This window comes from Schistocerca nitens, chromosome 5 (genome assembly GCF_023898315.1).
Source record: "Schistocerca nitens isolate TAMUIC-IGC-003100 chromosome 5, iqSchNite1.1, whole genome shotgun sequence".
NCBI lineage: Eukaryota > Metazoa > Arthropoda > Insecta > Orthoptera > Acrididae > Schistocerca > Schistocerca nitens.
The window spans coordinates 866,107,695-866,133,451 of record NC_064618.1 but is presented as its reverse complement, the minus strand read 5'-3'; the positions used below and the strand labels follow the sequence as shown (position 1 = coordinate 866,133,451).

General features: G+C 47.2%; 2 protein-coding genes across 2 annotated transcripts in view; one reads left to right on the top strand and one right to left on the bottom strand.

Moving 5' to 3' along the window:
• The window catches only part of LOC126259180 (cholesterol 7-desaturase nvd), a 533,483-nt gene extending 523,765 nt beyond the window's left edge, over window positions 1-9,718 (bottom strand). Inside the window, exon 1 of the mRNA XM_049955752.1 lies at window positions 9,682-9,718. The gene's annotated coding sequence lies outside the window, so the exon portion shown is untranslated. The remainder of the gene's footprint in view (window positions 1-9,681) is intronic.
• A 201-nt stretch (window positions 9,719-9,919) lies between these two features.
• Window positions 9,920-25,284, top strand: LOC126260769 (cytochrome P450 307a1-like). Its single transcript, XM_049958108.1, has 5 exons — window positions 9,920-10,086; window positions 11,750-12,006; window positions 19,984-20,264; window positions 22,395-22,677; window positions 24,650-25,284. The coding sequence occupies exons 1-5, from the start codon at window positions 9,920-9,922 to the stop codon at window positions 25,231-25,233; spliced, it is 1,572 nt and encodes a 523-aa protein (XP_049814065.1). The 3' UTR covers window positions 25,234-25,284.
• The last annotated feature ends 473 nt before the right edge of the window (window positions 25,285-25,757 follow it).

Genomic DNA, 25,757 nt, shown 5'->3' with positions numbered 1-25,757 from the left:
ACTGCTTCCTTTCCACGTCCTTCGACTCTTATAACTAAACCTTGGTTCATGTACAGTTTGTAGACGAACTTTCGCTGCCTGTATTTTATCCCTGATACCTTCATAATTTGAAAAAGAGATCCCTTCGTTTTGTTATGGGTTTAGCACTTTCACTCTTTCTGATTGGTCATTTGCTCCTAGATACCAGTTGGTTTCCTTACTCTACAGCGTCATCCACAATAGAAACATGCCTAACGCATAACCAGGCGGAAAGACTATGGTATTGTTTGATTACGCGATTGCCTAACAATCACTGAAACAGTCACACACATTAAATATCATGGAGTATACCTAAGGAGGGATTTATCGTTGAATGATCGCAAAGGACAAATCGTACAAAGACGGAAGCCAAACTGAGATTCATTAGAAGCGTATTGTAGCGTATCCACGAAATAGTTGGCTTGTAAAATCTTCGTTCCACCGATACTTAAGTATTGCGCTTCAGTGGGACACCTACCAGGTACGGTTCAAAAATGGTTCAAATGGCACTAAGCACAGTGGGACTTAACACCTGAGGTCATCAGTTCCCTAGAACTTAGAACTACTTAAACCTAAGTAACCTAAGGACATCACACACATCCATGCCCGAGGCAGGATTCGAACCTGCGACTGTAGCGGTCGCGCGGTTCCAGACTGAAGCGCCTAGAACCGCTCGGCCACTTCGGCCGGCAGGTACGGTTGATAGGAGAAATAGAGAAGGTGCAAAGAAGAGCACTGCGTTTCGTCACGGGTTCGCTTAGTAAGCTTGAAAGTCTCAGAGAGGCGTCCACCCGACTTGAGTGGAAGGCATACAAGGGAGGAGGCGCTCTGCACCAGGACACGTCGTGTGTCCGTAGAAGAGTCAACCAACGTACTGCCTTCTAATAAGTGAATGAATCTACGCAAGTGCGCCTGTACACGGTTGCATAACACAGGATGTACCCGATATGAATGTAGAAAATGGGAGGGCTAGTGGAGTGGGTTATAACAAGCATATTTCACACAACAGCCCATGTCCGAATCCCATAGCGTACGGCGCTAGAAGTCTTTGAACAGCGCCGCCAAGAGGGTAGGCACGCAACATGCCGTTCGAGCCGTCACGATAGCAGGTCTGCAGGGCAACGATTTCAATGTGATTGTGACGTCAAGGTGGAAGAGAAGTTTTAGGACATTTATTTGTAAACGTTGTAGTTGACGCAGTTAGGATATTCCAGGCGGGACAACACCACGGGTTTTCCGCCTCTTACTGGGACGTGAAAGCGTTGCTTTTGACTCTACAAATGACTGTTTCGTAGGTATTGCCTAGAGGGCAGCACTTGTGCACAGTGCGGTGTCTGGTTCGCCCTGCGTCAACCATCAAACGGGGACACTCTTCTGTTTGTTGCCGTGTGGAGCGGACAGGAAATGGAGCGCTATTCTTTGGAGGAGATGGCAGACACGCACTGTGCTTACGGGGCGGCGGATGGAAACGTTCCCGCTGCCCGACGTTTGTACGTTCGGCGGTTTCCGGACCGTCGAGTGTCAGATCCCGCACATTTGCTGCTGTCCACAGGTCCTTACGAGAGACAAGTTCATTTGAGGTATATTTTCCACTGGCACGTTCTCGTAACGGCACATGTGCATTTCTGGCCTAGTTGGATACCTGGTGTATACATTTTGTGTTACAAGTGCGAACGCCTGACGGACGCGATCGTCAACGCACAGTTCGTACACCAGGGCTCGAAGAGGAGGCGGTAGCACTACTGAAAAACACACCCTCAACAATCTCGCGGCATGTTGCACGGGAAATGGGTGTAGGCCGTTCCGCAAGTTGACGTGTGTGGCATGAAGATGATCTGCACCACTACGGCCTTCAGAAGATTCACGCTCTTAACCCAGACGATTTTCCACGTCGAATTGAATTCTGTCAGTGGTTTTTTGTAAAGGTGTGCCATTCAACCGACTTTCTGGGCCGTGTATTTTTTACGGATGAGGCATCCTTTACGAGAGGGTATGTTCAATAGCCACAATTAACACATGTGGGTACGGGAAAATCCGCACGCCGCCTTTGGTCGTGGTCACCAAGATCGCTTCGCTGGCAACCATATGGGGCAGTCTGGTAAGTGCTGGTCTGGTCGGAACGCAAACAAGTACTTACTCAGTTTACGAGAAACTCTGCCAGAGGTGTTGGAACACGTTCCACTCAACATGCGACAGCAAATGTGGTACCAACACGATATGCACTATCTGCGCACTTCGCACAAACAGCGCGAGTGCATTTGAATGAAACCTTTGGTGAGAACTTTATGGGGGCGGAGGGCCATTGGCATTGCCTGCACGTTCCCCCGACTTGACGCCCACTTATTTATTCTTTTGGGGCCACCTGAAATCTGTTGTCTGTGAAACACCCATTGCGACTGATGCAGAGTTGATAGAGCGCATTATGGCAGCCTCCGATACAATTTATACGTTGCCAGCAGTGTTCGCAAGACTGCGGCAGTTACTCCAGCGTCGTTCACGGTGTGCACTCAAGCAGCAGGGCGTAATTTCGAGCAATTTTTGTAACTGTTTTCAAATAAAGATTATAAAATTTCACCCCGTCTTCTCACTTACTTTGATCCCACAAATACTTTGAAATCGTTGCCCTGCAGCCCTGCTACCATGACGGCTCGGATGGCATGTCGTGTGCCTACCCATTGCCGGCGCGCGACTCTATTCAACGACGCCTACCGCCGTACGCCGAGGGATGCCGACATGGGTTCCTACGTGACATATGCCTGTTATGACTCCCTCTATCAGCCCTCTAATTTTCTGCATTCACTTCATTACACCCTGTATATTTTTGTAAATGAGTAAAAAAAAATTCGTTTCACGACAGTGCCGTCTGCTGTGCGTTAGCGCCGTCAGCGCCGCTGGTTTCCTTGTTCCAGGGCCGCATGCAAGCCACTCTCCACTTATGCTTAGGCAGAGGAAGTTACTCTGTATCAAAAGTGTCCTGGTAGGTACAAGTTCTGCTGTCTGTACCATTCTATTCAGTATACGATGTAGATCTGTTTCTCTCTGTGTGTTTCTCCTTTTACATTCAGTTCCTTTCACGATTGCTAGATACCGAAACACGTAAGGGAGAAATAAAATAAATATTTTCTAATAAATACGAGAATATCATTATAAATTAATAGAGTTGAGCAATTGAACAGACGTAGGTCAGGCAAAAAGGAACCTCTCTGAATCGGAGTGCAGTTAGCTATTGCACGAAAATCGGAAACTGATAACGTACAAGAAGCACAGAGAGGATCAGTAATACGCATTAATTATATGTGTTACTCGTGTCAAGTCTTCCTCTAGTAGCACTAGCCGACAACCGACGTCGGTTGTTGCATCGGCCAAACATTGATGAGAAACGTAGAGCTAATGTAGCGTAACTGAACTAGAAGTCAAATAGTACGTAGGACAATCTTAAATCACAGCAGATATTTGGCAGCATAGACACATGATGACTGAAAGTATCACTCGACCTTCCAAGAAGTGGAACCTCACACATGGCCTCTTTCTCATCGTTGATCATGGAAGTGGCACAGGGGATTTTCAGGACCGTAATTACATAAATTTCCATTTGTCATATTACAACTATTCGAGGACGAAACACAGCCGCACTTTATATGAAAATTTTAGGTATCAAGGACACTGTACAGTGAAGTAGCAAGGCTGGTGTTTTCCAAAATAAAGTAAATACATAAACTTTCGTTTTTGAGACACTTCGATTGCCTGCGTCACAATTTCGTAACTTAACTTTTGAAGCAGCTTCTGTCTTTACTCAGGCAACGGAATGGATCCAGTTTCAAGTCTTCCTATCACTGAAAGATCTGGGTTGGTTACCTGGAATACAACTCGTGACCACCAACAGCTTGCAGTATCAACCACTAAATCGAAGTCGTGGTCTTTCTTCGAACTTGACACTGACCACACTGACAACTGTGTTCAAATGTGGTTTCATTAACATATGGACGAGTTTAGTTATTTCACTTAATTGCTCAGATCATCAGATTTGAGCATACAGGATGCGGCGCTTAAATCCCGATAAATTTCAATTTGAATTTCCCGCCATATCGTAGTTCCGCCGGTGGTCGCGATTGGGGTTGTTGGAAGCCATAGGCATCTAGTATACAGTCAGAACCTCTTAAAGGCCAGGATGTTATGAACAAGTGCGGAGTACAACAGAAGAGCCGCGACTGTCGAACATCTTCGCGCTGGGCGTTCGCCCATTGCAATAGTTCCAATCTTCGTGTACCCGAGACCAACTGTTTACGATATTGTGGCCAAGTATAATGCTTCGAAGAAGTCTGGGGTTCACGTCCTAGGTCTTAAGTCCAGTGAGGGTGATATCGTGCCTCCATATCTGTTTAGGGACAAATTGTCACAAAAGAAGTTTATCTGCAAGTTTTGACGAATCCTGTGAAACCGTGGATGGTAACTGTGGCTTCGGTGAGACAATATGTCGTTCAACAGGACGGTGCACTGGCTCACACGAGCCATTTCGTCCATAACCGGCTCTCGGATAACGTCGACATGTTCTGGTCAAAGGAGTTCTGGGCGCCCAATGGCCTGATTTGAACCCCTCGACTTATATGTTTAGAACGTAGTGGAAAGAGTTACCAATAAGACGAGGCACCCTAATGTCGCATCTCTACGCACTGCTATCGAAGTAGCATTCGCGAATATGGACAGCGCTGTTTTAAAGAGTGCGTGCGATCGCTTTAGGACAAGATTGAAGGCGCTCATTGCGGCTGAAGGGAATTACATCGATTAATGTTACTCTTGAAAGATACCACTATTTATATGTAAAAGGATTTTCATTTTCATTTGTATTTTGTTTTAATAAATTTGCTTTTAAAAATACGTTTCATTTGTCCGGATTTAAGCGCCGCACCCTGTATGTGGTTGGTTTTACGACGGAGAACGTACTACAGATTTCCTACCTTCATATCGACGACCGATCACAAAATTGCAATGCAAATATATCATTAGTGGGATGGAACTATTCTGTGACGAACCACAGTTGTACAGCAGAGAAAATGCGTATTAGTTACGTTCTTTTACGTAACGCACTTTTATAAATCTTCTGGAAGGTGGATGGAGCGAAACGGCACTCAAATACTTTGCTCGTCCCCGCACAGGTTCTCGAAACTTGCACAGCTGCAGAACTGAGCTGTCCGTCCCTGTACACGACCCGTGGGAACGAGAAACTGCCTACCAACAGATGGTGCGTCTGGATCCTGCATCTGCCCTCTAGTCCTAGAACATCAACATACAGCGTCTGATCCCTCATGATGGATGTTGTTTTCTCTAGTAGATGGTCGATCTAAGCGTTTCGCCACTGCAGTAACATAACTTATATCCTAGTTAAACTTTTCTTTGATGGATTACCAACAAAAAACTTGATGCAGAGGTGACTGTATGTGACGAAATACTAGAGAAGTGAAAGTTTAAAACATAACGCTCGGACAGCCGAGAGGGTTAAAGCGGCACTTCCGGGCCTCGGGGAGGGAGTCTACCCAGATTCGAATCCGTCTCGTGGATTAACGTGGTTTTATGTGGTTTCCCACATCCAAATGAGTAAATACCGGGCTGATACCCTCGTTCCGTTACAGATAAACGCTACAAAAAATTTAGAAAATGTTCTCACCTTTGAACATGAGATTTACAATAGTCACTCACAGATGCGGTACATAGATTAAGTGTTCGGCGTCGGGAAGGTCAATTGGCCACGAGCAGTCACTAACATTGCCAAAACTCATATAACAAAGCGACCCCGCAGAGAATCGGGAAATGGCGAAGGAGAGAGCGAAGAAAGGTTTGAAACATAAAAATCAGTTTTAGGGGAAGTAGCGCTTCCGTCCTAAGGGCTGGGCGACCTGGATAACTTCGGTAACGCACGAACCAGCTACAGACTTGAACGTCTCGGTGGAATGTTAAGTTCGTGTGTGAGACTGTATACGAATATACTCTTCTCACACATACTAGCGGAATACACCTTCGTACACATATCGATAGAAATCAAGCAGCAATTTCTTGTGAACTATTATACCAGCACTGACGAGAACGAATTTAGACCAGTATGATATGACGTAATGGTCGAGTACACAGTGAACTTTTTGCCTATTAAAACAAAGAAATGGAATCTTTGTACATAAAGCGTAAGATGAGCCACAAAATTAGTACATTTCTCAACGTTTGGACGTATTCTTGTTATGGAAGACATTTTGAGCCGTGTATCAGTGATAAAAAATCTTCAGTAAAGCCAATTAAAACCTAGTAAGAACATACACGATAGCTAGACTCCCCGCGGACTCACAAAGTGACGCGATCTGGAAGGAAGGTGTACTCATGATGAGTGCATCGTAGGTCACGACGGGCGCTGCTAAGAGATACACCCAGACACACAGGGGCACGAAATCTTCCGCTGCTCTTTTGCGTCTATACAATAAAGCTCAATAAAAGTTTACACAACGCAACACAAAAACGGTGACGGAGGACCTGCGCATATGTAATATATAGGTTAAATACAACTGCGATAAGTATATTCAGCAAATACAGAAACACTCGCTTAACCCTGCTCGCCGCAGGCAGCCGGAAGAAACCGCATCCTGAAGTAGCAGAAATAAAATCGCCTCTCTTTCATGTGATTCCTGGATGGAGATTCTCCTGACTGAATTAATACTCGATAGGGAACACAACCTAGTACACCGCACGTATAAAACGAACTAAAAATACTGCCGTTGTAAATCAAATATGGAGACTGCGCCGTATTCATATTTCAGTAATCTTCTAGTGAACCCGCAGATGTATGAATCCTTTGTAATTGGATTTTGCACGTGACACATTCGATACGACGTGAGACTTCAGAAACATTTTGCAGCTAGACTGCAGCAGATGTTACGAGACTTTGATTAAAGCGAAAAAGCCTTAGAACAAACGATCTGTGGCCTTTGTCAGGTATTGGTGCCCTGTAAATACTACTGTGTCGACAAGATTCATAAAACTTGTTACGTGAACAGTATATTGGTAAGAAACAATCTGACAACCAAGTAAGTTGCAAATTAATGAATTGGGCAACAAGACTATCATTTACACTACTGCATTTGTCTCAGGTTCGCAATCTCGCTTGTTTTATTTTTCGGAATGACGAAATGTTCACCATGGACTGTAATTTGTTATATTCTATACACATGGAGTTTCAACTTTGAAGTTATTTTCAAGGTGGTTAATGTACAGAGAACACATCAGTTATTTTACTAATGGTTGACAACTTATAACTTAACGGCTCGAAAATGACTTAACAGTCGGAACTGGAACTATGAAGATTATTATAATACTGCAGTTATGGTGAAAATATCGGCATTTAAGAAACACTTGACTGCGCAAATAGAAATTCTGGCTTTACCGATTAAGAGCAACGATCATATTCAATGGTGAGCTTACGAAATTTTTCCAAAAACTGGGAGATGAGAGCGTAACACGAGCAGCAGTAGTATATTCATGACGCAGGGAACAATAAACGAAAATAATGAACGTCTGAGTCTGCATGTCGGCTGAAGAACGACGAAGCCTAAAGATTCTGTCTGAGATATACCACTCTCATCACATCTGTTTCGTCAGTAGGAAGCGGTAGTCCTCGCAAGGCGTTAGACGCTGTCGCAGACTTTTTAAACCTTAATTAATGAATTATTGTGGCTAACACGATAACTGCTCAGGGGTGACAAAGCGTACATGTACGTCGAAATTGCTCCTGACGGTTAGGTGATAAGATGACATGGAGGAAGGGCAGAAATATTTCCAGAGAAACATGCAGCATTTATGGCAATAGTCTTGGAAATTTTCCAGGACCAGAAAGTTCCAAAGGAATTAAAAATTAAGATATAAATGTAAAACTTTGAATGTTAAATTGACAGACGTTAATAGATGCGTTACAGTCACTACTATACAACTGATGGAATCCACGTGTCGTGTCGAAAATCATAAATCTGAAAGAAGTGCAAGTCTGCGGTAGCAAATCGGGAATACTTCGTACCAGCCAAACCACTATTTCGATTCACCTTTTACATTAACATGAGTCTGTACAGTAGATAAGTATAAGTATTTAGAAGAATGCACGCTTCTCAAACTAGCATTTAGGGAAACTGTCAAATAGAAAAACACGCAGCCACATCATGCGGATTAGAACCTGTAAGCCGAGGAATGATTAGAGGAAGTTCGTTTGATCGAAATCGGAAAGTACAGATAGAGCAGTACATAATAAGGAACGACACTCGCTTGCGTGTTAGTACCGAAACTGCCTTTCAGTCTCGGTAGTGACGAGGAAACTGTAAGAACGGTGATAAGGATCCACGGAAGTGGACCTTACATAGGCAGTCTAAGTGAACGAAAGGCATCGCGACACTATTGTGTGTGTGTGAAACCTAGCTGCACTGTACAGGGATGACAGTTACACGGCGCGTAATCTCAAGTATGGGAAAGTGTTGGAGGACAGTCGTCAAATAGGCATCTATTTGAAAGCTGTGATGCTACAAGAGAATACGAACCCCGTATCTCGACGAGACTAGGACTGAAGTTAGAAGGTCCACCGCTGACGTATTAGCGTAATTCTGCAACACCAGTAGCGGTCGACAGTGTCGTATGCGGACTATAGAGATCCAGGTGGCAAGTCACCAGTATACACTAGCAATGATACTATTTATTGTTGTCCAGACAGAATGAGGCAGTCTCGCAGGTGGAGATAATGCGAATATACGGGTAAGCTGACGGACGCAATGAAAGATATTATGCAAGAGGCAAACGACGTTGAATATAGAATGAAATTTTCACTCTACAGCGGAGTGTGCGCTGATATGAAACTTCCTGGCAGATTAAAACTGTGTGCCGGACCGAGACTCGAACTCAGGACCTTTGCCTTTCGCGGGCAAAGGTCCCGAGTTCAAGTCTCGGTCCGGCTCACAGTTTTAATCTGCCAGGAAGTTTCATATCGACGTTGAATATTATTACGGAAACAAGTATCGGGAAACAAAGTAACAGGGGAAATCGCCGTTCACGTATTGAGAGTGCGCTTATGAGACGAGCACACGATTGAACATCACTGGTGGTGTGTCTCTAGCGTTGTTTCTATTCTTTAACGTTCGCAGTGAGGAGCAAACCATTACGACTACGTAGTGGTACATCTCATTTGGACAGTTCAACGCAACACGTGGCACCGAGCCATTGTTGTCAAGGTACAACTGAGGTGTCTCGATGCAAAGTGCCGATGTTCGTGTAAACACGTGTTTCGTAATTGGAGACAGTATCCAACCCTAAAGTCTTTCGCGTTACGATCTGGTATCGACAGGCTGGTAAACGAATTGTTTAATAAAGTAGCCGGGAAATCGATCACTAAGAGAGAGGGGCTGATATTCGTTTCGAACCACTGCCGGTGTAGCACTGGATTTGCCAGATACGCCGAAGACAGGAGATTGCGGTGATGCACGCACAGAAGAAGTCGTCGCACCGCTTCCGATCGCAGGTGTCCCGTTAGTGTCGTTCCGTATCGAGGGTACGCACCACGTGAGTGCGTAAGGGGAAGTCGGTCGCAAAGTGTGAGGGGGTGGTGGTGGTGGCAACGGCGGCAGCGCTGAGAGCTGGCGAGGCGGTACTCACCGGAGCGGCAGCGGCGTGGCGGCGACCCGGGCTGCCGGTGGCTAGTAGCGCGCGGAGCGGCCGCCGCCGGCGTCGCAGCGCTGGGGGCGGCGCCGGCCGGGGGTGGGGGGCGAGCGCGGCGCGCCATTGGCCGGCGCCCGCCTCCGGCCGCCCATATAGCGCCGGCCGCGCGCCACGCAGCGGCAGAGCCCTCCGACCGGCGACTCGCGAGCTCTCTCCTCTCTACCCAGCCTCAGCCATGGTCCTCGGCGCGCTGCCCGCCGTCACTCTCGGGGTGGCCGCCGCCGCCGCCGCCGCCCTCGTCGTGCTGGCGCTCGTCCTCGCCGTCGTGCAGCGCCGCCGCCCCGCCGCCACCGCCGCCCCCGGCGACCCCCGCGACCACGAACGGCCGGCCGCAGCCCCCAGGTGAGACGCGTGCCTGCCCGCTTTCTGCCTCGCGCTCTGTCGTCGCTCGTACCTGCCGCTGTGACCGCAAAAGCGTATACCACTTTTGGTGCAGAAGCCTCTCGCTATTCTACCAACAAAAGAGTCGATCTTTACGTGTCAGTCAAGTTGCTCGCATAACGGGAAGCCCTGGTGATGAACATTTGACCTCTCAATGTGCATTGTCCTGGCAAAATTGTTATAAAACTAATAGATGGATTTTGTTATTAAGTTTTCGATACAACATTTCAAGCTTAGAACTAAATTTAACGAATTAAGAGGTTTTTTTTGGGAGAACACACTTTGTAGCTTCAGTTGTCTAGCCTGATCATTGCATTTCCAATATTGTTTTCAAAAGTTGTATAGATTAATCTTCACTTCGCAGTTATTGAATGTATGCACAGTTTGTAATACCTGGCTAGACAATTTTAATCTTCCTATAATGAATTTTCACTGTGTTGTGGAGTGTGTGACGATTTGATACTGGACAGGTACGGCAGTAATACGACTGTGATAGAGGGGGGGGGGGGGGGGGACGGTGATGGATCGCTCGAGTTGGCACAGCATTTGCCCACGACAGGCGAACTTTGTGGGTTCGATATTCAGTCCAATATTTTTTAATCTGTTTGGAAGTTCCGAATTCAGTGTTAGTTTAGCCGTGCCGGATCCTCAAGTGAATAGCGGGGAAAGAAAATTAATATTTAATAAGAAATTAATGTTGAAAAAATTAAAATAAATTAATATTTGAACCTAAGGAGTTGAACTAATTTGCAACCGTATGAACCTTGATTAGTTGTGATACTGTTTGCAATGCTTCCAGTTTTCATATCAGATTCTCGGTATTAAATCGGTAGAGCCACCAGGAAATCGATTGATCAATTTACACACCTCGAAGTTCACGTGAGACGACGTTCGTCTTTTAATACAACATTTGTAACGCAACAAATACAGTACATTAGTTTTGGACAGATAAGATTATAGTCCACAAGCGTCTTTCCTGTATTACTCTCAAGGTCTAGGCAGTGCATCGACTCTATTTTCTATATTCCTGGACGTAAATCGGTTTCTTAATCTCGCGAGCGGTCGTAGAAGATGGAACGCTCTCGACGGGTTTAGTGTATGTGACTCAGCTTACTCTTTCTTGGCATTATTTGTGGTTCTGTAACTATGAAGATTTCTCGGACAAAAAAAATCACTATCAGTGTTCTTTAAAAGTTCAGTGTCAGTTACTAGTATTAAGGCAACCCACTACTTGTCTGTGGCCGTGACAAGCATTGTTTCGGTATATAATAATAATTCAGTTACTCTACTATAGCGATTTTTATTTATTTATTTATTTATTTATTTATTTTTTTTTTTTTTTTACGCCTGACGCGTTTCTGAATATAACACTTCCAGCGGCTGCGATTCGTGTTTCCAACTTTACATCTGGTTCAGTGTTTAAACCAAAAACTCAAATTCCATACCCCGACAACGAAAATTTAGCTCTAAAATGCGACTTGCACAGTAAGAACACTAAGTGTCGTAGGATTTTTTTCTTCTTGAAGTGACGGTGAGAACGTCGCCGCACAGGCTGCTCTAAATAATTCTGTGACCCTCGAAGAGGTAGCAGCCTTCATTGAGACATCCGCTCGTTTGCCGGCAGGCCGTCGGGCCCGCGGCCGCTGCCCGTGCTGGGCTCGCTGCACCTGCTGGGGCAGCACGCGACGCCCTTCGAGGCGTTCACGGCGCTGGCCAGGCAGTACGGCGACATCTACCAGCTCACGCTGGGCGCCACGCCGTGCGTCGTCGTCAACAGCTACCCGCTCATCAAGGAGGTGCTCATCACCAAGGGCGCGCACTTCGGCGGCCGCCCCGACTTCATCCGCTTCCACAAGCTCTTCGGCGGCGACCGCAACAACTGTGAGTATTCCTTGCGGCTGTCCTACATCTTCTCGTTCGGACATTACTGCGCGCTGCCCTTATTCCCTCGAAACCTGGCCACTCCCTGCTCAGTTAATCAGACATTTTGCACTTTGCCTCTTTCCAAACAGGCACTCGCCTTATCGATTATCTGGTAACGTCTTGTAGTGTACACTCTTCAACGAAAAGAAAAATTGCTTTCCGAAGAGATATTTCGCTTCGTAACAGCGCCCCTTTCTCAGTCAGATCGGTGGCAGGGTGCCATAGCTGCTATGCTTTACTCCACAACTTGCGTGAACGAAAATGTAGTTAAATAAACTTTTTAGCTATCGTTATATATAGACTAGATAAATATTGAAATTTTTGGCATTACGCTTATTTACAAGTTGCTAATAATTATTGTTCAAAATGTTCAAATGTGTGTGAAATCTTATGGGACTTAACTGCTAAGGTCATCTGTCCCTAAGCTTACACACTACTTAACCTAAATTATCCTAAGGACAAACACACATACCCATGCCTGGGGGAGGACTCGAACCTCCACCGGGACTAGCCGCACAGTCCACGACTTCAGCGCCTAAGACCGCTCGGCTAATCCCGCGCGGCAATAATTATTGTGTCCGCAATTCTAGACTTTATGCTAACCTTACAGACGAACGTTTTGCAGTTTGTAACTCAGTAATCAGCCCTGTCTCGTTATATTTGTTTATAAGACACTCTTACTGAGAAATTTGCTAGCTATTTCTGACGCAAACGACTCGTGTGATTACAAAGTCACGTTTATTGTAGTGAAATTCATTCTGTGTCCACGAGAAAGTCACTAATCTATTAATATGCACGGAAATCAACTCTAGAAATTGTCGCTAGTGAACAGTCTTTGTGTGGTGTCACCGCCAGATACCACACTTGCTGGGTGGTAGCCTTTAAATCGGCCGCGGTCCGTTAGTATACGTCGGACCCGCGTGTCGCCACTATCAGTCATTGCAGACCGAGCGCCGCCACACGGCAAGTCTAGAGAGACTCCCTAGCACTCGCCCCAGTTGTACAGCCGACTTTGCTAGCGATGGTTCACTGTCTACATACGCTCTCATTTGCCGAGACGACAGTTTAGCATAGCCTTCAGCTACGTCATTTGCTACGTAGCAAGGCGCCATATTCAGTCACTAACAGATAATATTGTGAACCATGTACCGTGAAGAGCGACGTTCATCATAAATGGATTAAAGTATCAACTAGCTTTCTGAATTCTAATTCCTTGTCATGTTACAGGCCTCACGTCAGTATAGTCCTTCCCTTCTCACGCCAGCCTGCGTGAGCTAAAACGCGCGCATTTCGGCCTCCTCTAATAACACGGTGTTGGCTCTTCTGCCAACACAACACTTTGTGCTGGACCTTGCCCCAGAACACTTGTCTTTGTAACCTCGGAGCTTGTTTGAGCTGTGAATAACAATCTACCTAAAACATCCTTCTCAGGGACGGAACTCAAAAATTTCTAACTATTGTACGCGCGGTAATTGCAAAAAGTTCGTCACGGGTGAGTCTATTTTTGACCACTGACAGTTACGAAGGATGCAGCTCTCTACATCGTGCATGTAAGAAGCGAGAAGAGATGTTACAGAACTGCGCCCCGACGACGTCGAGTCGATTACAGACGAAATAGAAGTCCGTCCGGACGAGAGAGCAGAAGGAAGGAAGGAAGGAAGGAAGTAGGTTGCGACGTGTACAGGGGAGCGATTGTGGCACTGGGCGTTGGCTGCAGCGTCGTACGCTGACTCGGCCGAGCTGCGGTCAAGCCAACGGTGCATTTAAAAGGCGGCGTCACAACTTTCTCGGCCGAGAAGTTTCGGCGGGCGGGCTGGTGACGTAACGGCGCCTCATCGCCCTTGACCCTCATCTCCTCGCCGGACGCGACTCAGGGGGCCGCGCCCCGCCGAGCTTCCGGCACGGAGCGTTCCAGCCACGCTGACGGCCGGGTCTCCACAGCGAGCGGAACCGAGTTGTCAGTGCTGTCTCAACCTGCACACCCAGTACTTTCTGTTGCGTCGCGACAAGAATCGTTTTCGCACCAGGGTTATTGCCTCGATATTCTTCTTGGTCAATAGCTCTTTCACAACCTCTACAGCTTCATTCACATTCTTCTCTCGGCTTAATAGGTCTAGACATATGCATTACTTTACTAGAATTACGTTTTTTCTTTGTGTAAAAAGAAGCGTTTTGTCAGTAGTTGTAAAAGAAAACAAAGAAGTGGACGAGGGATAGATAACTGGAAACGGTTTTGAATGAAACCTACTGTTAAACTCCGAAACATTTTGACACTCTCTCATTTAATCACTTGTCAGTTAGGAAAAATAAATCAATAACTTTGGAACATACTTGCTAGAGTAAGGCACGAGATTCAGTCTGATTTCGTTCTTTGTTCGGGAAAACTGGCGCAAAGCTTCATTAATTCCATTAAAAATTACGTTAGTTATTTTCACTTTTAATGAGATAGTTTTGTGTAGAATCATTACCACACACGCCACGCAGTTTCGCTACACCGCGAATTTAATTTCTTTTGATTGTGTGGTTTAGAGTTTTTAACTGGACGAAATAGGAATGTTCTTGTAATTCGAATGACAGACAGCTGGGGAGGGAGTAATGAAAAAGTACAAACGTATATCACCGTAACTGAAGAAAGTTTCACAACCAAAGATCGTTAAAAATAAAGTATTTTATTGGATGACCGGTTTAGGCAGAGCTAGGCTGTCATCATCGGTTCTTATGCTTTAAAATCTTACAACATATTGTCCAACAGTGTTGTAAGGCGTTTCACATCGCATTTGTACTGCCCACTCTCATGACATGCCGACTTTTTACATAAACATAAAGTAAATGGTTGAGGCTCTGTCCTGACATATAACCAACTTTGCGCATTCTTGCAACGTAAAAGCGCCACGTCACTGGTCTACACGTTCACCCCGTTCGGTCGGCACAGACCAAACATACGAATCGTCGAAATTCAAAAGAAGAAAACGATATTACCGAAACAGTTTCCCCGCAAACTGAGTCACAACTGAGTGGTAACAATTTTATCACTTGGGACTGCAATAATATATAACACGAAATACTTAAATAGACGAGATTGTTGGATGTGAAATACTAGGAAGGGAAGAGTATCGATAGAAATGACCTGTTTCAGCGCTGGACGAAAAAATATGACGTTAGGAAGTTTTGCTGTGAAAAGTCTCGAACGCTAGATGTAAAACCTTTTATTCTATTTCCCCAGAAAAACGCTCAAAAATAATACGGCGTCCTGAACTCTCAGATCCAGTGTGATACCGACCTCAGGGGTTCGAAATTGGCGCCCTCGACAACTCGCGTCTCTGCTTGCGAAGGCGATTCTTATTTAGCAGTTCTCGATACGCAGAGGAAGTCACTGAAAATCTGCCCAATTTTGAAAGGCTGGTGTGCACCAAGTGCCGTTTGCAGCTGCCCAACTTCAAGCTCGGAGAACGTTTATTGACAGGCGACGGAATGCATCTAATTGCACGACACAGTTGCTCGCAGTTACATTATTGTCTGCTTTTTATGAGAAACAATATTTAGTGAATATAAACAGAGAAAAACTGAATTCTAAGAGTAAAGTGCTTCTCTAAGTTCGAGAGGCTAGGAAAGCAAAACTTTTCGGTCGATTGGCGTGAAATGTTAAATTAAGCACTGCTGAGCCAATTAGCAATGAGACTTGTAGCTTGATATATAAACACAGGATGTTACTGGTATCTTTCTTTATTAGAAAAGTAACGCTTACGAATCGGGAAAATAGGTAGCTCGAATTTTTTGCTCGGAGCGTAGGAACGACGCGTGTTGGAGAGCCTGAGGTAGGCCCCAACTGGCGATCGAGTTCCGCCCCGTGGAAGGAGTTGTTGCGTTGCGTCAGTCGAACTGTGCTCCTACGCATTGAAGCTTTTCACGTTTTTAGGGTAGGTAACAGCAGGGGGTTGTCAGACGAGAAGGGTGTTTTGGTGAGTGGGACGGACACAATGGGTGCCCGCCGTCGCAGCCGCTGCCGACGTTCCCTTTCAGTCGAAGGCCACTTTCTCCGGCCAGCGCCGGTGGCCGGCGTGCAGCCTCCCTCGGCAGGTCGGCAGACGCGCTCCGAACCAAATCACAGCCGAGGTTCCGCGAGCTGCTCTGATGGCAGCTGCCGGCTTCAAGGTCGCGGCGCGGCTTTGTGGGCGCTCTGGGCCGCTACCTGCCGGAGGAGGCTGGCGCGACCTTGGGCTGGGGTCAGCGGGGCAGGCGGGCTCCCCAGCACGAGGTGGCGGAATGTCTACACGCCTCAGGGCTCATTCTTACAAGGACCTTCCTTCGGTTGTTATCTAGTTTTTCCACACTCTTTTACATGGTCACTTCACCTCTTGCTAGTTACTGCGTAGTGCATTTCCTCGTAACCCCGACTCACCACTGATACCTCGCTATTTCTGCTAACTGTCCTATACTGACTTTCTGCTTCGGCTATTCTACTCAATACCTCTTCATTTCATGCTTTACCTAAAGTGCACCTAATTTTCAACATAGTTCTGTATTTCTCACACCTTCAGTTTCTTCCCTGCACGTTTCCTGGGCGTCTGCATTTCACTTCAACATAGTGTTACAAAGCTGTCTCGTAATATCAGCTATGTTATTTAATTTTAGTATGTTTCCATTTCTACAGAACTTTTTTCTGGGCGTCTTACCCTCTGAGTTACCTGTGCAATATTAAAAATTTTGTTTCGATTAGATAGCAATATCTCTCTATTGATTCCATCGTATCCCCAAATTGTGAGATTTAACATGTTTTTGTTCTCATTTCGTTACTCTTCAGACATTTTAATGTTTTCTTTATCCTGAAAGCGATTTTCGTTATCAGTAACGCAGTAGTGACAATTTAATATTGCTACGTTCACTTCCAACTCGAGGCTGCATCTGTCTTACATATTTATCCGTTCATCATCTTCTACGTCTTTACAAGTCAAGCAACTCAGACGGTGATTACTATTGTCGTTTTGCCTCTTACTAATGAGCACCTGTCGTCGTTAAGCTGGTACTGCTATAATTTCCAATCGCTCTCAGCAGATCGTATAGTTACGCTCGTCTATTTCGGCCACCTGCCTCCGTGGCTAAGCAGCGAGCATCGGTAACTTCCCCGTCGACGTCCTGGGTTTCCCTTACCCGTACTATCGAGGGATTCTAGCTAGAGGGAAGAATGAAACACGCTCGTGAGAAGGAGCTCAACTTCCGCGAGATGAGAGTCCCTCCAGACTGACGTTCCCTCACAGAGCGATGTCTCGGAGAGTTGAATGTAGCACGCTCGTGCCTCGGTAATCAGGTCTGGCAGAAGCAGCGCGCGCTGACTCGCAGGCAGCACTTGGCCGGCAGGACTGACTCGGCGCTTTTTCGGCATTCCTGTGAAGCGGACTGAGACGGTGCGCGCCCGAGCGTCAGAGCGGCAGAGCGGCCGGCACCGTTCGGAGGCGGCGGGGCGGCCGCCTCCGGCCGCGTGGGAACAGCGCGACCCGGCCCGGCAGGCGCAGAGGCGGCGGGGGCGAAACTCGAAACCGGCCGGCAAACAGCGGCCACCTGCTGTCGCAAAAACGCCGCGCATCTGCCGTTTCTGCCTCAGCCGAAATCACCGCTCCCTTACTCTGTATTATTATCAGACATTAGTTCTGACAGCCGTCCAACGCACACACAGAAACAGTCTTCGGGGAAAGTAGTCGAATGGCTTCTAGGGGTTCGACGTCCCGTAGACGTAGAGCGCCGTGGGGCAGATGTGTGAAACCCACAACGTCTGAACACGTGCCGAGACCAATGCTGCCCCTCACTCGATTACTGATTATATGAAAATTTTTAATGGTAGCAGGGACAATGTACTCAGTTCATCGATGTTAGATGGGAGCCAGAAGGTAATACGAACAGAGAAAGAAGTTGCCACAAAAAGACGCAAGACCGTTGGGGAGGAACTACGTCTTCCAGCAACACGTATAATTAGCTTGCAGTCTAACGCTAACAAGGGCCGTAGACGTTTGCCGGAAGGCATTACGTTATTCGACAGAGTGCTGGAAGAGAAGCGACCAGTACCGGTGACGGGAGGCCGCGATGCAGCGCGGGCTACGTTTGTTTCGCGGGTTGCCTGCTCGCCGACAGGCAGGCGCTCCGTTCGACAGCGCCGGCTGCGCTACCGAAGCAATCCGGCACAGTAATCGGCAGAACGTTGAGGCAGGCGCTCCGTTCGACAGCGCCGGCTGCGCTACCGAAGCAATCCGGCACAGTAATCGGCAGAACGTTGTGACTGGCTACTTAATCCATCAACAGTAAGCAGATAGCCAACTAATAGCCCGACCTTTCGTTTAAATCAGCAACTTAGGAGTGGAGGAAAAAATTGTTTTTGTAATTATTAGGTATTAGTGCCGCAAGACGGTTGGCAGTAACTCGAAACGGCTCTCCAAACAAGTACTCCAGAAGGTTGAAACCGAAAGATATACACGCCGTTTCGCATTGAGGAAACAATTCTGAAGCGGAATGCGGCACTACGTACATAACAGAAGTGCGATCAGTCAACGCAGCGAGAATATCGAAAGTAGACAACATCGCAGAGAGAAGCGCACTGTGCGGCAAACTCGGTAGGCAGAAAAGTAATTCGTGTCCGATCAGACCGTCGATCACGTATACTGGCGAACGACAGCGCCTTTTAGCTTTTTTCCGTCGGCATAAATGCACCTTCAGACTAATAACATCTACATCTGCATCTACATGATTACTCTGCAATTCACATTTAAGTGCTTGGCAGAGGATTCATCGAACCACAATCATACTATCTCTCTACCATTCCACTCCCGAACAGCGCGCGGGAAAAACTAACACGTAAAACTTTCTGTTCGAGCTCTGATTTCTCTTATTTTATTTTGCTGATCGTTCCTACCTATGTAGGATGGGCTCAACAAAATATTTTCGCATTCGGAAGAGGAAGTTGGTGACTGAAATTTCGTAAATAGATCTCGCTGCGACGAAAAACGTCTTTGCTTTAATCCATCCCAATTCGCGTATCATATCTGCCACACTCTCTCCCCTATTACGTGATAATACAAAACGAGCTGCCTTTTTTGCACCCTTTCGATGTCCTCCGTCAATCCCACCTGGTAAGGATCCCACACCGCGCAGCAATATTCTAACAGAGGACGAACGAGTGTAGTGTAAGCTGTCTCTTTAGTGGACTTGTTGCATCTTCTAAGTGTCCTGCCAATGAAACGCAACCTTTGGCTCGCCTTCCCCACAATATTATCTATGTGGTCTTTCCAACTGAAGTTGTTCGTAATTTTAACACCCAGGTACTTAGTTGAATTGGCAGCCTTGAGAATTGTACTATTTATCGAGTAATCGAATTCTAACGGATTTCTTTTGGAACTCATGTGGATCACCTCACACTTTTCGTTATTTAGCGTCAACTGCCACCTGACACATCATACAGCAATCTTTTCTAAATCGCTTTGCAACTGATACTGGTCTTCGGATGACCCTACTAGACGGTAAATTACAGCATCATCTGCGAACAAACTAAGAGAACTGCTCAGATTGTCACCCAGGTCATTTATATAGATCAGGAACAGCAGAGGTCCCAGGACGCTTCCCTGGGGAATACCTGGTATCACTTCAGTTTTACTCCGACACACCGACAGCCTAGCGGTACCAAATTCTCTTTATTGCTAGACAGGCGTGGTGTAAAAGTAACTGACGATACGAGAAAAGGAATGTTAATCGACCATACAAAAAAATATAGAAGGTGCTAGACGCAGATGTTATTGGAAGAGTCCGTCACACCCAGATTCTGAAAATGAGAATCACGAGTAGGGGACACTTAAGGTGATGGAAATTTGGTGGAGGATGTGAGGTGAGGTGGATATGCGCGGGCAGACAGCGTCCGTAGCTGGGCCTTAGAGCGCGCTGCGTGGCGTGTTGCAGCGCTGGCGCTGTGCGACTGGTCGGAGCTGCAGAAGACGCGGCGCAGCATCGCGCGCATCTACTGCTCGCCGCGCGCCGCCTCCACCCACTACGATCGGCTGGAGCAGGCGTGCGCGCGCGAGGCGGCGGCTCTGCTGGGGCGCCTGGGGGCGGCGCTGCGGCCGCAGCCGCGGGACCAGCCCGTCCACGTGAAGCCGCTGCTGCAGGCCGCCTGCGCCAACATCTTCACGAGCTACATGTGCTCCGCCTCCTTCGACTACGACGACCCCGGCTTCAAGAAGGTGAGCCGCAAACGTCTGCAGCGTCACCCAATCCTTCCACTTAAATACCAACTCGTTACCGTCTCATAAGGTGATACCTCCTCCGTCTCGAGGAAACTGCACTAGTAATTCAACTGCCCAATTGTGTACGATGCATAATGACCCTCGAAAATCCTTTTGAAATTCCCGTCTGTACAATCCCTCTCGTACATAAACTGCGTGAATCTGAATTCCCTTTACAGACTTTGAGGACACGTTCCTTACACTAAAGCAAATATATATATATATATATATATATATATATATATATATATATATATATATATTAAAAAAGGGCTCTAAAATGCATACCTTTAGAGGTATGGGCACTGGATCATCTTCGATACTGTGAGACACATCTCTTCTACTACAGGCTCTTTGCTTTCCATATATTGGGAGGCGGTATCGACGACCAAAACAAGAAAGAAAAGTCTAGTAAATACTGGCTCTAAAATGCATGCTTCAAGAACTACGAGCACTTGCTCATATTCACTATTATGAAACACATCTCTTCTACTGAACAACAACACGTAACTCTTAAGGTATGCGTTTAAAAGCTCATGTTTACTGGACAGTTTTTTCTTGTTTTGGTCAACACTATATCCTCCACGAATACTGAAAGCAAAGAACTTGCAGTAGACGAGAGCCATGTCTCCGCAATATCCTTTCTTTCAGGAGTGCTAGTCTTGCATGGTTGGCAGGAGAGCTTCTGTAAAGTTTGGAAGGTAGGAGACGAGATACTGGCGGAAGTAAAGCTGTGAGGACGGGGCGTGAGTCGTGCTTGGGTAGCTCAGTTGGTAGAGCACTTGCCCGCGAAAGGCAAAGGTCTCGAGTTCGAGTCTCGGTCCGGCACACAGTTTTAATCTGGCAGGAAGTTTCATATCAGCGCACACTCCGCTGCAGAGTGAAAATCTCATTCTGGAGACGAGAGCTGTTTCACGCACCTATAGCCATTAAAGTGTGCATTTTAGAGCCTACTTTTACCACACTTTTTTTGTTTTGTTGTGAACGACTTGTCCTAAAAGTCTGAAAAGGGAATGTAGTTAGACCGTGCCTACCTCTTCACAGACACGCAACAACACGTGGCCTTAGATTTCGAGGTCCTGTATTTTACTCTGCGGCGTGCGTAAAGTATAACTGGTACATGAGGACGTTCGAAAAACAATTCAGTACGACGTCTCATAAGAGCAGCTGCAATGTAGTTCTGGGCCTCATCAACTGTTTTTGCAAATAGTACACCGAACAGTAGCGAGAAATATACACATTTTGTAACCCGAGCAATACCAACGCATTTTACGTAACGCGAATTACCAAGGGGAGAGGGAGGGGGTGGGGTATCTTGAGGCCACGCAAAAACAAAATTAAGAGAAAAAAATTTCAATAATTGTTGTTAACTTTTATTAACACCATGCTTTTTAAAGAAGTACTGATGTGTAATTAGGGTCCAGAAAATAAAATTGTCTTTTACAATCATAGCAATATGAATGCATTTTCAGTATCGTGTATAACCAAGCTGGTGCTGTTACATGACCAGCACAAAAAATAAAGGCAATTTCGTTGACTTTTACTAACAATATACTTTTTAAAGAGATTTGATGTGTAAATGTATGTCACTCATTGTGCAAAGTGACATCTACTACTTAGACTTACATTTTTGGGTAAAGTGTAGCTGAAAATTTTAAAACGCTTACAAAATCTGGTAGAAGAATACATTACAATTTTTGTCAAAATTTTAAAATAGAAAGTAGCCGACTATATTACATTTTTTTTCAAAACGCTTGTGTAAATTATCACCCCCTCTCCTCTTCCCCGTTGGCCTTGTTGGGGTTAAAGTTTGGGGAGGTACGATGTCATCACGCCATTCCCTCTGCTGCAAACATGTCAGTTTACGCTCTTTCCTGTAGCTTATCTTGTGTCGCGGGAAGGTTACAAGCGCCATTGGCGACAGTGTACGAAAGACACAATTTTCAATTTTTACTGTACTACATTTATGGTAACGGCGTACAAATTTCTTTTACCAGACGCCGCGTGTTATTCGGAGCTTATTGTCGGTGTCCCATGTTGACTGACCCCCTACCAGTAGAGTCCGCTAATGCTGTGAAACCCCGGCAGATGGTGCGCACCTTCGACGAGATCTTCTGGGAGATCAACCAGGGCTACGCGGTGGACTTCATGCCGTGGCTGGAGCCCGTGTACCGCGGCCACATGCGCCGGATCTCCGACTGGGCGGCCGAGATCCGCCAGTTCATCCTGTCGCGCATCATCGAGTCGCACCGGCGCTCGCTGGACCGCGCCCAGGGGCCGCGCGACTTCACCGACGCGCTGCTGCTCTACCTGGAGGAGGACCCGCTCCTCAACTGGGAGCACATCATCTTCGAGCTCGAGGACTTTCTCGGTGAGTCTCATCAGAGCGCGCTTGCGAACAGGGCAAAAGTCAGGCTTCGGCATCGGATATTTCGTCTGCTGATCTCGAAATTGATATCCGTCTTACTATCGGGACCTCACTGGCTGACGACGATACCACACAAATGCGGCTAGTCGAGTTTTCATCGGGAGGAGCGGCTCCTAAGTTTTCCGTTGGTACTAGTATTAGCCGTGAAAGCCACCGTCCTGGCTTCACAGCGCAACGGAATGTTTTAGTCTGTTGGGAAATTTCAAAATAGCTCACAAAAAAAATGGTTCAAATGGCTCTGAGCACTATGGGACTCAACTGCTGAGGTCATTAGTCCCCTAGAACTTAGAACTAGTTAAACCTACCTAACCTAAGGACATCACAAACATCCATGCCCGAGGCAGGATTCGAACCTGCGACCGTAGCGGTCTTGCGGTTCCAGACTGCAGCGCCTTTAACCGCACGGCCACTTCGGCCGGCAAAATAGCTCACACTCCGCTGCCGAGTGAATAATTCTCAGAGTTTAATAATCGACAATGGATTCTAGTTTCGATGCTGTAGTAGATAGCTCTGCAAGCGACAGAAACACATTACGCCAATGTCGTCGATCGCATCTCAATCACACGATGCTACACATCACAACAGAACACTGACATTTTCTGAAGCCCTACATTTAGGCAACTGAACGTACGCTCGCGTTATTCCAAGCAACAGTGGCACAGAGCTTTTCAACTGACTTGGGCTTGTAGCCTAAATGTTACACTGACAGCCCTGATGGCGCGCCGAATCAGAAAGTGAAATATTGTTTTTCAGAAGTAGCCGGCTCCGTTAATTATTATAAGAACGCGAATTTTAAGTACTGAAGTGCGTCAATGTTGCTCCAACTGTTGCATCGGACATCGTGATTTAAAAAAATAAAACAAAGAGCAGGTTTTATATAATTACCGCAATTATGATCTAAATAAGATAGCGGTAAAGGCGGCTAAAATATTATGTCGAGGCCGGTTAATTATAGTCGTGAAGCAAACTCATCGATATCTCCGGCGTATGAGCTGTCAGAATAGAAATATATTATTAGTGAGAGGGAAGTAAATAAGGACTATACAATGTGTCTATTTAGTGTCCTTATTAATGTGTGATCTGAGGTTTTCCCGGCGTACAGAAATCTTGAAAATTTCTCGGCAATTCAGCCGGGTAGCGTCGTCCAAAATGCGCCTTTTGGACGACGCTATCCGGCTGAATACCCGAGAAGTTTTCAAGGTATTATTATTGTTCTTCAAAACGTTAACTTCCCAACCACAGACATGCGTACAGACAGAGGCTAGCAGGAAAACAAATAACGCTCGAAGTGGCAAGATAATGATATCAAAATGGTTTAAATGGCTCTGAGCACTATGGCACTTAACTGCTGAGGTCATCAGTCCTCTAGAGCTTAGAACTACTTAAACCTATCTAACCTAAGGACATCACACACATCCATGCCCGAGGCGGGATTCGAACCTGCGACCGTAGTGGTCGCGCAGTTGCAGACTGTTGCGCCTAGAACCGCTCTGCCACCCCAGCGGGCAGATAATGATACAAAAAGGAAGATATTTCCAGAGTTATCGACACACTGAACTTACTAATTATGCAAGTCTTTTTCTTATCATACAGAAAACATCGAGTGTCCTCCTGAAATTAAATCACAAAAGAAAATTTGTCTCTACAGCGTCATTCACTGTTCTTCACGCTGCTCACATTTATAAAAAGGGGTGACTGCTTTTCTATACGGATTCGCTACAGCTCTCCGCTCAGTGTCCGAATTCGTATTAGAATCGTACGAGGGATTTTGATCGATCTAAAGCAGTGTCCCGTACCGGTGTTAGAAACTTGCCACTGACTTTTGTCCTACAACTGATCTGAGGTGAGGGAAGGAATGGCACAACTGCGATAAGAGAGGCGGCAGAGTGACGCTTTGGCTGTCCCGTGTGCGCAGGTGGTCACTCGGCCATCGGCAACCTGCTGATGCTGGCGCTGCGGGCCGTCGCGCAGCACCCCGAGGTGGGCGAGCGCATCCGGCGCGAGGCGGACGCGGCCACCGGCGGCTCGCGGCTCGTCTCGCTGTTCGACAAGCCGGCCATGCCCTTCACCGAGGCCACCATCCTGGAGACGCTGCGCACCGCCTCGTCCCCCATCGTGCCGCACGTGGCCACGCAGGACACGTCGGTGGCCGGCTACGCCGTCGACAAGGGCACCGTCGTCTTCCTCAACAACTACGAGCTGAACAGCGGCGAGACGTACTGGGCGCAGCCGGCCGCCTTCCGGCCCGAGCGCTTCCTGTCGGCCGACGGCGGCGCCGTCGTCAAGCCGGAGCACTTCATCCCGTTCAGCACGGGCAAGCGCACCTGCATCGGCCAGCGGCTGGTGCAGGGCTGCGCCTTCGTGCTGCTCGCCGCGCTCCTGCAGACGCACGACGTCGCGGCGCCGCCCTCCGGCGAGATGCAGACCTTCCCGGCGTGCGTCGCCGTACCGCCCGACACCTTCCCGCTCGTCTTCACGCCGCGCCAGCCGGCCGACTAGGCGCCGCCGCCGCCGCCGCAGAGGCCCGCAGGCCGCGCCACCGCCACCGCCCCCGCCGCAGCCGGCGGCTCGCACGCCCCCTCCTCCCCCGCTGACGAGGGCAGCGAGCGGCAGCCCCGCTCCGGAGCTCACCGTCAGTCCGGACTCCGGCGGCTCTCACTCCACTGAGACCTTCTTTCCCTTACATCGATTGTAACCATCTACAACTACCGACACTAACGTACACACGGATAGCAATTCTGTTTCTCTAGACGAGGGAATTAGATAATTTGTAGTGCATCAAATGCTCGCTCGTAACAGATACTGGGCAAATTATTTTTCTCCGCATCCATCCTACTACGTGTACAGTAAGCGTCATTAGAGAGAGCTAGCGTCCAGGACGGGGGGTCGACTGACCGTGCAGCCCTCGTCACCTTACTACATCCACACGAGCGTCTTATACAGCGTCGCAAAATTCATCTGCGACAATATCGAGGGCTGACCTTCTGCTAACATAGTGTCCATTTGTTCTTTTACGCCTGTAG

Coding starts and splice junctions, on each gene's coding strand:
- LOC126260769 (XM_049958108.1), top strand. CDS start 9,920: ATGGTCCTCGGCGCGCTGCCCGCCGTCACTCTCGGGGTGGCCGCCGCC. Junction 20,265..22,394: donor ACGACCCCGGCTTCAAGAAG/GTGAGCCGCAAA, acceptor AAACCCCGGCAG/ATGGTGCGCACCTTCGACGA. Junction 22,678..24,649: donor CGAGCTCGAGGACTTTCTCG/GTGAGTCTCATC, acceptor CCGTGTGCGCAG/GTGGTCACTCGGCCATCGGC.